The sequence below is a fragment of the Rhodnius prolixus genome, unplaced genomic scaffold (assembly GCF_049639745.1).
Source record: "Rhodnius prolixus isolate KJV_2025 unplaced genomic scaffold, Rpr scaffold_20, whole genome shotgun sequence".
In the NCBI taxonomy this organism is placed as follows: Eukaryota; Metazoa; Arthropoda; class Insecta; order Hemiptera; family Reduviidae; genus Rhodnius; species Rhodnius prolixus.
In genome coordinates, this window is record NW_027411595.1 from 2948978 (window position 1) to 2961477 (window position 12500).

A 12500-nucleotide genomic window follows, 5' to 3' on the forward strand; every position below is an offset into this window, starting at 1 on the left:
AAATAAAATATTTAAATAATATTTTACTGGAAATTACTATGCTACATTTAAAGCAATTATTAAATATTCCAGTGCTCCCACTGGTTGGTTAGTACTTCATCTAACTCGTCCTATCTATGTCCATATTAGTTAAAACTAAATAATAGATGATTTGAATTGTGAAAATAAAATATTTAAATAATATTTTACTGGAAATTACTATGCTACATTTAAAGCAATTATTAAATATTCCAGTGCTCCCACTGGTTGGTTAGTACTTCATCTAACTCGTCCTATCTATGTCCATATTAGTTAAAACTAAATAATAGATGATTTGAATTGTGAAAATAAAATATTTAAATAATGTTTTTCTGGAAATTACCATGCTACATTTAAAGCAATTATTAAATATTCCAGTGCTCCCACTGGTTGGTTAGTACTTCATCTAACTCGTCCTATCTATGTCCATATTAGTTAAAACTAAATAATAGTTGATTTGAATTGTGAAAATAAAATATTTAAATAATATTTTTCTGGAAATTAAAATGCTACATTTAAAGCAATTATTAAATATTCCAGTGCTCCCACTGGTTGGTTAGTACTTCATCTAACTCGTCCTATCTATGTCCATATTAGTTAAAACTAAATAATAGATGGTTTGAATTGTGAAAATAAAATATTTAAATAATATTTTTCTGGAAATTACCATGCTACATTTAAAGCAATTATTAAATATTCCAGTGCTCCCACTGGTTGGTTAGTACTTCATCTAACTCGTCCTATCTATGTCCATATTAGTTAAAACTAAATAATAGATGATTTGAATTGTGAAAATAAAATATTTAAATAATATTTTTCTGGAAATTACCATGCTACATTTAAAGCAATTATTAAATATTCCAGTGCTCCCACTGGTTGGTTAGTACTTCATCTAACTCGTCCTATCTATGTCCATATTAGTTAAAACTAAATAATAGATGATTTGAATTGTGAAAATAAAATATTTAAATAATATTTTACTGGAAATTACTATGCTACATTTAAAGCAATTATTAAATATTCCAGTGCTCCCACTGGTTGGTTAGTACTTCATCTAACTCGTCCTATCTATGTCCATATTAGTTAAAACTAAATAATAGTTGATTTGAATTGTGAAAATAAAATATTTAAATAATATTTTACTGGAAATTACTATGCTACATTTAAAGCAATTATTAAATATTCCAGTGCTCCCACTGGTTGGTTAGTACTTCATCTAACTCGTCCTATCTATGTCCATATTAGTTAAAACTAAATAATAGTTGATTTGAATTGTGAAAATAAAATATTTAAATAATATTTTACTGGAAATTACTATGCTACATTTAAAGCAATTATTAAATATTCCAGTGCTCCCACTGGTTGGTTAGTACTTCATCTAACTCGTCCTATCTATGTCCATATTAGTTAAAACTAAATAATAGTTGATTTGAATTGTGAAAATAAAATATTTAAATAATATTTTACTGGAAATTACTATGCTACATTTAAAGCAATTATTAAATATTCCAGTGCTCCCACTGGTTGGTTAGTACTTCATCTAACTCGTCCTATCTATGTCCATATTAGTTAAAACTAAATAATAGTTGATTTGAATTGTGAAAATAAAATATTTAAATAATATTTTACTGGAAATTACTATGCTACATTTAAAGCAATTATTAAATATTCCAATGCTCCCACTGGTTGGTTAGTACTTCATCTAACTCGTCCTATCTATGTCCATATTAGTTAAAACTAAATAATAGTTGATTTGAATTGTGAAAATAAAATATTTAAATAATATTTTACTGGAAATTACTATGCTACATTTAAAGCAATTATTAAATATTCCAGTGCTCCCACTGGTTGGTTAGTACTTCATCTAACTCGTCCTATCTATGTCCATATTAGTTAAAACTAAATAATAGATGATTTGAATTGTGAAAATAAAATATTTAAATAATATTTTTCTGGAAATTACCATGCTACATTTAAAGCAATTATTAAATATTCCAGTGCTCCCACTGGTTGGTTAGTACTTCATCTAACTCGTCCTATCTATGTCCATATTAGTTAAAACTAAATAATAGATGATTTGAATTGTGAAAATAAAATATTTAAATAATATTTTACTGGAAATTACTATGCTACATTTAAAGCAATTATTAAATATTCCAGTGCTCCCACTGGTTGGTTAGTACTTCATCTAACTCGTCCTATCTATGTCCATATTAGTTAAAACTAAATAATAGTTGATTTGAATTGTGAAAATAAAATATTTAAATAATATTTTACTGGAAATTACTATGCTACATTTAAAGCAATTATTAAATATTCCAGTGCTCCCACTGGTTGGTTAGTACTTCATCTAACTCGTCCTATCTATGTCCATATTAGTTAAAACTAAATAATAGTTGATTTGAATTGTGAAAATAAAATATTTAAATAATATTTTACTGGAAATTACTATGCTACATTTAAAGCAATTATTAAATATTCCAGTGCTCCCACTGGTTGGTTAGTACTTCATCTAACTCGTCCTATCTATGTCCATATTAGTTAAAACTAAATAATAGTTGATTTGAATTGTGAAAATAAAATATTTAAATAATATTTTACTGGAAATTACTATGCTACATTTAAAGCAATTATTAAATATTCCAGTGCTCCCACTGGTTGGTTAGTACTTCATCTAACTCGTCCTATCTATGTCCATATTAGTTAAAACTAAATAATAGTTGATTTGAATTGTGAAAATAAAATATTTAAATAATATTTTACTGGAAATTACCATGCTACATTTAAAGCAATTATTAAATATTCCAGTGCTCCCACTGGTTGGTTAGTACTTCATCTAACTCGTCCTATCTATGTCCATATTAGTTAAAACTAAATAATAGTTGATTTGAATTGTGAAAATAAAATATTTAAATAATATTTTACTGGAAATTACTATGCTACATTTAAAGCAATTATTAAATATTCCAGTGCTCCCACTCGTTGCTCAGTACTTAACTTCAACTAACAATGTATGCAGTCATAAACTAGGAGATTCATGTTTTGCGATCTCTTATAAGTTGTGCATCTCAAATGCATATACAGGTTGTTTTAGACATTTAAATCACGCCTACTGGCATTACCTTACTAGGAATACTGAAATGAATTCACAATACAAATAAATTGCATACTCATTTACATACGTGTATATGCTGTTTAGCGTACATCTGGTAAACTTTATTACCCACGTAACAAACTAAAATAAATACAGCAAAAAGCAGCTAAATATATATATGCGTGGTAAACTTTACTACCAACGTAACAAACTTAAATAAATACAACAAAAAGTAGCTAAATATATATATATTTAATATTGTGGTCATGCATTGTATATAAAGGAGCCTTCTTTAAGCTCTTCACTTCATTTTCATTGAGGTCGGTCTGTGAGAACTTCAGCCTTGTCAGAGTGAGTACCTAATCACAATATTTTTTTATGTAGGTATACACTTCAATCTTGCTATATGTAATTCCTAATATTATGTAATACTTTCTTCTTTTTTTCACAGATGTCTGATCTAAAATCAGCCTTAAATTCTGTGAAATATGATATAGTCGAAACAAAATCTATAAAAGAACTTCAAATAGATAAAAAATACCCAATCGTTTCAATAGTTCGTGTTGATACCAAAGTAGGCAATGCGGTAGTGGTAAAGTTACAAGATGAATTAAAATTTATTAAATGTTTTCTACCAAAAGCGTATGGATTAAAAATATCTGATCGAATGATAAATAACTATAAAACATTAGAAATGTCTTTAATATACCGAGGAATCGGTGTAAATAATTCTTTTAAATTAGAGTTTGAGTAAACATCAATTTTTCAATAATTAAAAAAAAACTTATTTGAAAATTTTTTAAAAATTACTTATTTGTTAAGCGGTTATGGATTTTAGCGTGTCCGTGTTTTTTTATATATTAAATTTAATGGTTAATATGAATAGTTATTTATGCTTCTTAAATTGCTAAATTCATGATTAGAACACTAAAAATCTTTTACATTAGACTACGCATTTGCCTTCTAACAAGGCGGAAGTTCATATTAGAATTATTGCTTTAGCCGATACTAAGAATAATAATAAATAAAAAGAAAAAAGTAAAATAAATACCTTTTCATCAGCTCTCATCATCATGGTTCATGTAAGTTTTACCATTATTATTACTCATGCGTTAGCATATCAAAGTCAAAAAAAAAAAAAAAGAAAAGCTTCTTATCTTTTCAGTGCAAAGAGTGCAACATTAATTTTGAAAACTCCTATCAGTTTAAACTTCATAGAGCTTTAACTCACGGTGAGCGTGAAAAATATGGCTGCACATGCGGAAAAGCGTATTTTTACAAAAAAGATCTTCAAATTCATAAGAAGAAGTGTACAGCCAGAGGCCGCTACATGTAAGTAATAAATAAATAAATAAATAAATGAAGTTGTAATTATTTACGTATTATTAATTTGTTTTCTTCTCAGGTGCAGGCATTGTAACTGTGTACAAGCTGATATACACAATGGCCGTTTACATGAAGCTGTCTGTGGAAGTAAAAGATCAAGATTGGGAGAACCTTCCAGAAAAGAGCTCTTGGGATTATCCACAGGGCTAAATAATGTAACACCGTATGAGACCGCTTTTCAGGGACGTCTTGCGTCATATTTTGTACGCTCACCAAGTTGTATGGATCTTCCAATATTTCTAGAAAGCGTACGTTCAAAAATTCTAGACATTATTCATCAAAGTTTGGTAACGCATTCATCCATAAAATTTAATCTGTGGGTGGACTGCACTTTTGAAAATATACATGGAGAGAAAATCGAAAAGGCGTTGAAAACATCTAACAAAGCAATATACCTAGCCGATGACGTCAACAGCTTTCTAGATATAGCCTTCAGCAAATTAAAGAAAGAACTAGAAGAAGCGGCTATGACCAAGAGTGGTTGGTCACTGGTTTCAGTGGATGGACTAAGAGTGAGGGTAAGCAAACACAATCCTTTAAAAGCTACAACATATTTACCTTTGCCTAAATCTATTGAGAGCAAGAAGGCATGTATAAATGTCAAAAATTTTGATAATAAATGCTTTTTATATGCAATACTGGCCAAATTTATTGATGGGAAAAATTCGGGGCGTCCAAACAAATACAAATCATTGGAGAGTAAATATAATTTTTCTTGTGTAAATTTCCCAAGCCCTCTTAAAGACGTTAACAAATTTGAATCTGTTAATAATATTTCCATCAATGTATTTGGCCTGGATGATAACAATGATGTGTATCCTCTAAAGGTAGTTTATAAGGAATTAGACGACCATCGCGATCTGTTACTGCTAAATTCAAATAACAATTACCACTATGTTTATATAAAAAATTTTAATAGGCTTGTCAGTAAGCAAATATCCAAACGCAAATCATCAAAATATATATGTAAAAGATGTTTCACCCATTTTGATGAACGTTACAACGGGGAATCTCGATACGAAGACCATAAATTATTCTGTTACACACACAAACCTGCCAGAGTTGAGTTACCAACAAAAAAACCATATATTGAATTTGAACATGGGGGTTACATACAGAGAGTCCCTGTCGTAATTTACTTAGATTTTGAAACTATACTGGAACCGGTGAGCACTTGTAATCCTAACCCTGATGAATCATACACTACAATTACTCACTTACACACACCAATGAGTTTCGGTGTTTACATTAAAATAAGCGATGAATTAGATGCTATAGACCATAGTCTTCCCAAAGAACCATTCATATACAGAGGACCAGATGCGGCTAAAGAATGTATCTTATATTTAAAGAGAATTGCCGAAGCTGTGGAGAATCTGTACAACATTAACACACCCATTAAACCCCTAACTCATGAAGAAGAAGAAAATTTCAACTGCGCCAGTACATGTTACATGTGCGATAGATCTTTTACTGATGAAAATGCAAAGGTAAAGGATCATTCACACATTTCAGGCGTTTATCGAGGCCCCGCACATAACACATGTAATTTGCTATGTAGAAAACTAAATTTTGTACCAGTATTCTGCCATAATCTTAGTGGTTATGACGCACATTTTTTAATCGCCCAATTAGGATTTGATGATAGAGAAATATTCGTCATCCCCACTTCGGGGGAGCGGTATATCTCTTTTACAAAAAATGTCAGTGAAAAAATGAAGTTAAGGTTTATTGATACATTTCGATTTATGGCCTCCAGTTTGGATAGCTTAGTGAAAAACCTTGCAAATTTAACAGAAACATCAAAATTCTTCAGTCCGGACGTGATGCGTTTGGTGACTAGGAAAGGTGTATTCCCATATGAATATATTTCAAGTTGGGACAGGTTAGGCGATAATTCATTACCCCCTAAAGAAATGTTTTATAGTAGCGTTAAGAGTGAAGATATAAGTGAAGACGATTATCAACACGCCCTCAACGTTTGGGATGCATTTTCATGCAAAACTCTGGGGGAATATAGTGATTTATATTTGAAAATTGATGTACTAATTCTGTCGGACGTATTTGAGCACTTTAGAACTGTAACTATTGGTTCTCATAAACTTGACCCGGCTTATTATTTCACCCTACCAGGTTTGTCTTGGGATGCCATGTTAAGGTTAACTCATTGTAAATTACAACTCCTCACTGAGTATGACCAAATTTTGATGATAGAGAAGGGGGTGAAGGGTGGAATTTCACAGGTAACAAAGAGATATGCTGAAGCTAATAATCATTTCATGGATGATTATAACCCTTCATTGCCGACAACTTTTATCACATACCAAGATTGCAACAATTTATACGGTTTCGCAATGACTAAATTCCTCCCATCTGGTGATTTCAAATGGGTTGAACCGGACAGTATAAATTTGCATAGTCTAGGAGAATGTGATGAAATAGGATATATATTAGACGTTGACATCGAGTATCCACCTGAACTCCATAACAGTCATAATGATTTGCCATTCTTAGCAGAGAATACTTTAGTAGATGGGCAAACTAAATTAATACCACACTTTAGACCTCGTAAAAACTATGTTTGCCATTATATGGTCTTAAAACAGGCGTTAGCACATGGTTTAAAATTAACGCGAATCAATAAAGTTTTGCAATTCCAACAGTCAGCGTGGTTAGCACCTTATATACAGCATAACACGGAACTGCGTAAGAAAGCTACAAATCAGTTTGAAAAGGACTTATACAAATTGTTTAATAATTCAGTTTTTGGTAAAACTATGGAGAATGTTCGACGTAGAATTTCTATCAAACTCGTATCAAATTCGCTGAAGTTAGAAAAATTAATAGCTCGACCTGACTGTCTAGACTATGTTATATACAACAAATCTCTGGCGGCTGTACATTTAGCCAAGAATAGTATTCTTTTTAATAAACCTATTTACATAGGTCTTAGTGTTTTGGATTTATCGAAATTACATATGTACTGGTATCATTATGATGTAATGCTTCCATTTTATGGGCCTGATAGATTACATCTCTGCTATATGGATACCGATGCATATATTTACCTCATTGAAACAGATAATTTATTTAAAGATTCACTGCTGATGCGAAATTATTTAGATTTGTCCAACTATCCCACCACATCAGACCACCCATTGATTCAAATCTTTCGTCAGGAATTCAAAGATATAGCGTCATGTGATATAATTAATGAATTACAAAAGAATAAAGCAGCTATAGGTAAATTTAAGGATGAAGCTGCAGGTGAAATAATAACAGAATTTATTGGACTCCGTCCAAAAATGTATTCGCTTCGAATGGGAGATTCCAAAATAATAAAAAAAGCAAAAGGGGTAAAAAAGCCGGTTCTAAAACATTCCATAAAGTTTGATGATTATATTGCTTGCTTACTGACAAACGAAGCAATTAGACATTCAATGATTATGTTTAGAAGTAAGCATCACCTTATGATGACTGTAGAACAGAATAAAGTAAGTTTATGTCCCCTAGATAATAAAAGGTACATAGTTGATTCAATTAATACTCGAGCTCTGGGGCATATTTTAAATGAATAGATGAAATGGTCAATGATGATTATACAAATATTTATTTTACTTTTTTTTGTATTAAATTAGTGATAAGTAATATTCATATTATAAAATGTAATATTGATTATATGTATTTTGTTTTATGCTAATAAAGAACAAAAATAATTAAGAAATGTGTTATTTCTTCCCTAAGTTTAAAATAAAAATAAAAAGGATAGAAAAAAAATTACCATTCTTTTTATTTAAAAAAATACATTTATTTAATACCATGTTTTTTAAGCAATATACAATTTTGATTATGAATACTGTGTAATTTACATGGACATTCTTTAATTACATCTTCTAAAATCTGTAGTCCACAATAAATACATTGAACACAATCGTCTCTTATCTTGATGTAGCCGTTAAAGGCAAGTAATTCCGGACTTACAGTTAATTTCCACCCGCTGAAAGATTTCTCCCGAACACTAGAATTAGTAAAATCAACTTTGGAGTAGTTGTTCAGCAGCCAATGCACTAATATTTTACTAAAGTGCAAAGCACAGTTATATTTAGTTCCGCAATGATAGTCACATTTGGTTGAATAATGCTGTTTGCAAAGTTGTTTTAAGCTGGGGCATCCAAAATCTTGAAGATTATACACAGTTTTTTCCATAATATCCCCCAAGAACTTGCTCTTTTCAACTCCTTTTACATAGAGGTAGGTGTAGTTTTTAGTTTCATCCTTTAAAACATTGTCAAATTCAGAATAATCCATGTCGCCATCTTCCCAATTGATTCCATGTAGGTTTCTGTACACCCATCTATTGGGTGGTGAGTACGGGTTTCCATATGAGGGCGGTTTGAACATCCAATGTTTCTGTTGACCGGTGACGTCAACAATTGCCAGCTCCTTTACGATGAAAGTAGGATCATCGCTTTGATAACATTGAATATCTATCACTGCGGCATGCATATTGGTGAACTATAAGCAACCGTGTACAGCTCTACACTTATATGATTCTTTCCCCCACTCTAACCAATTAAATTCTTCTAACTAAACCTGTCAGTGGATTATATTCAACTAATGAATCATGAAAAATTAAAGCGTAGGCTGTTGTATCTGGTTTAAAAGTTTCTGATGCTTCCATTTCTATTCTAATGTCAACTGAAGATGATCTAATTGCCTCAGACTGACGAGAACAGTCTATTACAATAATAGGAGCTTCATCCCTGAATTGTTCTTTGCTTAAAATAGGTTCATTTTCCTTCGCATAATAACTCATTTGAAATTTTTGATACATATGGTATAGAATTGAAAAGTGATTCTTGGAGAAGTCTATGTTAAGATCATCATAAGGATAAACCTCAGAATTTAAATGCAATTTAACATTTGATATATTACAATGATTGAACTGAGACATATCACTTTGTATATTATTCTTTTTGTTTGTTTGAAATGCAATTATGACATATCGTGGTTTTTCCAAATTTGTTGTAGTTTTCACTGCCCAAGTATGCTTCTTTGTTACAGGTAGAGAAGGATATTCTATTAAATCCCATGTACGGAATGCCATATGAACCGTTTTTCCTTTGTTGATGAAATTTAAAAATTTTAACCTTTGTTCGTCAGAAACCTTAACGTAAGGCATTTTCCATTGTACAGACTTCAGTTTAATAGATGCCTTAACATTGGTATGATCCCCTAAAACTCTTATACAATCATTATCTGTTCTGCTGCGATGTAGAATTAATTCATGTTTTCCTTGTAGAATTATTTGATTGTAATCTTCGAAGAAACCCATTACAATGTCTAGGGGGATACAAGCATCAAAATTGCCTTTTTCATCTGCCAATTTCACATATTCAGCAGGCATCATCCAACCACTCATTTCTAATCCTAATGCCTTGTCTGGGCTAAGAGATGCATAATTTTTTAAAGTACTAACAGTTCCAGGATTCCGAACATGGTCAATTAATACACCATTCAACTGATACTTGATTTCGTCAAACAAAAACAAAAATCCATTTCTCACTAAACTCAATACACTTGGATCTATAGATGCTACTCCTTCTTGGACCAGTTGTCCTTGAATGTAGAGAAAACTCTTGGATGGAACAGTGAAGATGTCTTGCTGTTGAACTGCAATTATTATTTCGTCAGAATTTTCTAATGATTGATTGTAAGGCTGATGAGAGTGAAACTCAAAGTCCGTTATTCTCTCCTCAAAACTCACTTTTTTATCCACATTTAGTATTTCTTCCATTTTGGTTTAATCAAAAGTCCTATACTTTGTAGGAAGTAAATATTTGATGGTGTTAACGCTCGGTAAGGTGACCGTTGAATACTAGTTGATTTCACTTCAGCGTAATCCATTTTATACTTTCGAAAATCAATACCCATTTTTCTTTAGATGTAATCTGATGGTAATTGTTTCTCCACTAAAATCCACTAAGTTCTGGTTTTGATCTGTTATAACAAGTGTTATATTGTTGATTACTTCACCGATAACTGGAAAGTAAATGACTGGAGAAGGTTCTTGTACGATTTTAAATCCTGGAGGAACTATTGGTGAAAATTCATATATAGTATGTCCTGGTTTCCCGTTTCTATATGAACCGGATGCTATATTACAGTTAATTGCAACTGTATTGACACTATGAATCTGTACAATTTCGTCTGATTTATGAGCGATCATTTTTTCTAACACCTCATGTTTAGTAAAGCCCAGTAAAGGGCCGATCGAATGTTCTTTATTGAAGTAAACAGGTTGTGTACATGTTAATTCCACCTTCAATGTGTTGGTATTACCTTTCAATTTCAATGAATCTGTAGAACTTATATGTGATTTAAGATAACGTGCTATAGCTTCCACTTCATAAGTTCCGGTAGGTAAACTAATAACATTGTCTCCATAATGAAAAAGATTGTTAACTCCTTCAATGATATTCGGTATGGAATTGTATGACTGAAAACTTAATAAACCAATGCTATAATCACCACCACTGTCTAATAAATTAATTGGTGGAAAAAGATCTGCACTAAGAATGCTTGAAGCTCCTGTTAAGGTAAAGGTGTACGACATGACTGAATTCCGTAAATGCTTATTCATCGTTATTATATAGAAATTTCAAACATAAATGCCCACAATATGGTGTATTCCAATCTTGATATCTTCTACGATTGTATGTAATATCACAGTTTCTGAAATAATGTAAAAGTTCTAACGGTGGTCTTAGATTTCCATAAGGATCGAAATAAATTACTTTATTATTTTTTTTAATATAGGCGACCCAATGAGTACCTATGTTTTTCACTGAATCTAGATTTACAATAGCACATTCATTAGTTTTAGGATAACTTGGCAAAGAATCACGCATATAAACACCTCTAAAATGAGGTACGTTTTTGGCAAATTTCATCAACTCTATATTTGTGAGAGCTCTGTTAGGTAGTAGTAGTCAATATTGCTTAATATAAAGACCATATCCTTTTTTATAAGGTTTAAGGTAGAAACCTTGGCCAATTTTTTGCTCCTCCATCTTCAGATTGTGACGCCTCATTTCCTCTAGACGGTCTCTAGCATCTCTCGTATCTTTAACTGCCTTAGCAACCGCAGCTGCTCCACCTGCTAGACTTCCAAGAGCAGATAAACCTGCAAATAATGGTACCAGAAAAGGGAGAATACCTCCAGTTCTTGGAACTGGTAATATTCTTGGTATTTTGTCTAGTTTTGATTTTGATAAAAACTTTTTAGCTTTTTTGAGTGCCGCTTTGGAGGCTCCACTAATTGATGTAGGCGATGTGACGCGAGCAGCACTTATTACATCTTTGTAAGTTTTTTTCTTCTTCTTGATACCATCACCTCCTCCCAATTTTATTTTCATTTTCATAGCGTTAGTAACAGCCCAAGCAGCAGCTTTTTCACCAAAAGATGAGTCACTTGACTTTGTTCTTTGCCAAGCTTTTTCCGCTAAGATGCGATCAGCTTTATGCCTTGAGTTCAAATCTTTGTTTTTAAAATATGCAATGTCGTGTTCCTTACAGGCTTCGTCTAGAGGGTTAACACCTTTATCACCACGGCTTAATCTTTCTTGTAATTTAGTTCCGGGGCCACAAAATCTATATCCTGGAATATGCGCTTCAAATGGAAGCTTGTTAATCACTGAATTTATTAGACCTTTACCCGTTGTTTTCTTTCTCATTATGATGACTATTTTCGCTCTGATTATGCTTATATAGGTTGTGAATTAGACCCATCATCATCAGTATGCGTTTGGAGAAACAACGTGAACGTCTACCTGTTTATAACGTGATTCCTTCAGGTGAAGAACAGGAAGCAAATGAAGGTCACCATGGCCAATTGTTGCCTGATAATATACGTGCACTTATTTGTGGTAGTTCGGGGTCTGGTAAAACTAATCTCATAGCATGTTTGCTTTTACAACCGAATGGGTTAAAATTTGGAAAT

At 31.7% G+C, this 12500-nt stretch overlaps 3 protein-coding genes across 3 annotated transcripts; 1 reads left to right on the forward strand and 2 right to left on the reverse strand.

Moving 5' to 3' along the window:
- Nucleotides 1-2998: 2998 nt before the first annotated feature.
- Nucleotides 2999-8215, forward strand: LOC141451953 (uncharacterized). Its single transcript, XM_074123768.1, has 3 exons — nucleotides 2999-4194; nucleotides 4278-4444; nucleotides 4518-8215. Exons 1-3 carry the CDS (start codon nucleotides 4186-4188, stop codon nucleotides 8074-8076), a joined length of 3735 nt encoding a protein of 1244 aa, XP_073979869.1. The 5' UTR covers nucleotides 2999-4185; the 3' UTR covers nucleotides 8077-8215.
- Nucleotides 8216-9071: 856 nt separating this feature from the next.
- On the reverse strand, nucleotides 9072-10295 carry LOC141451971 (uncharacterized). The gene has a single exon (XM_074123790.1). It carries the CDS (start codon nucleotides 10293-10295, stop codon nucleotides 9072-9074), a length of 1224 nt encoding a protein of 407 aa, XP_073979891.1.
- A 974-nt stretch (nucleotides 10296-11269) lies between these two features.
- LOC141451954 (uncharacterized) lies at nucleotides 11270-12234 on the reverse strand. The gene has a single exon (XM_074123770.1). It carries the CDS (start codon nucleotides 12232-12234, stop codon nucleotides 11491-11493), a length of 744 nt encoding a protein of 247 aa, XP_073979871.1. The 3' UTR covers nucleotides 11270-11490.
- Between the last annotated feature and the right edge of the window lie 266 nt (nucleotides 12235-12500).

Coding starts and splice junctions, on each gene's coding strand:
- LOC141451953 (XM_074123768.1), top strand. Junction 4,445..4,517: donor ACAGCCAGAGGCCGCTACAT/GTAAGTAATAAA, acceptor TTTTCTTCTCAG/GTGCAGGCATTGTAACTGTG.
- LOC141451954 (XM_074123770.1), bottom strand. CDS start 12,234: ATGAGAAAGAAAACAACGGGTAAAGGTCTAATAAATTCAGTGATTAAC.
- LOC141451971 (XM_074123790.1), bottom strand. CDS start 10,295: ATGGAAGAAATACTAAATGTGGATAAAAAAGTGAGTTTTGAGGAGAGA.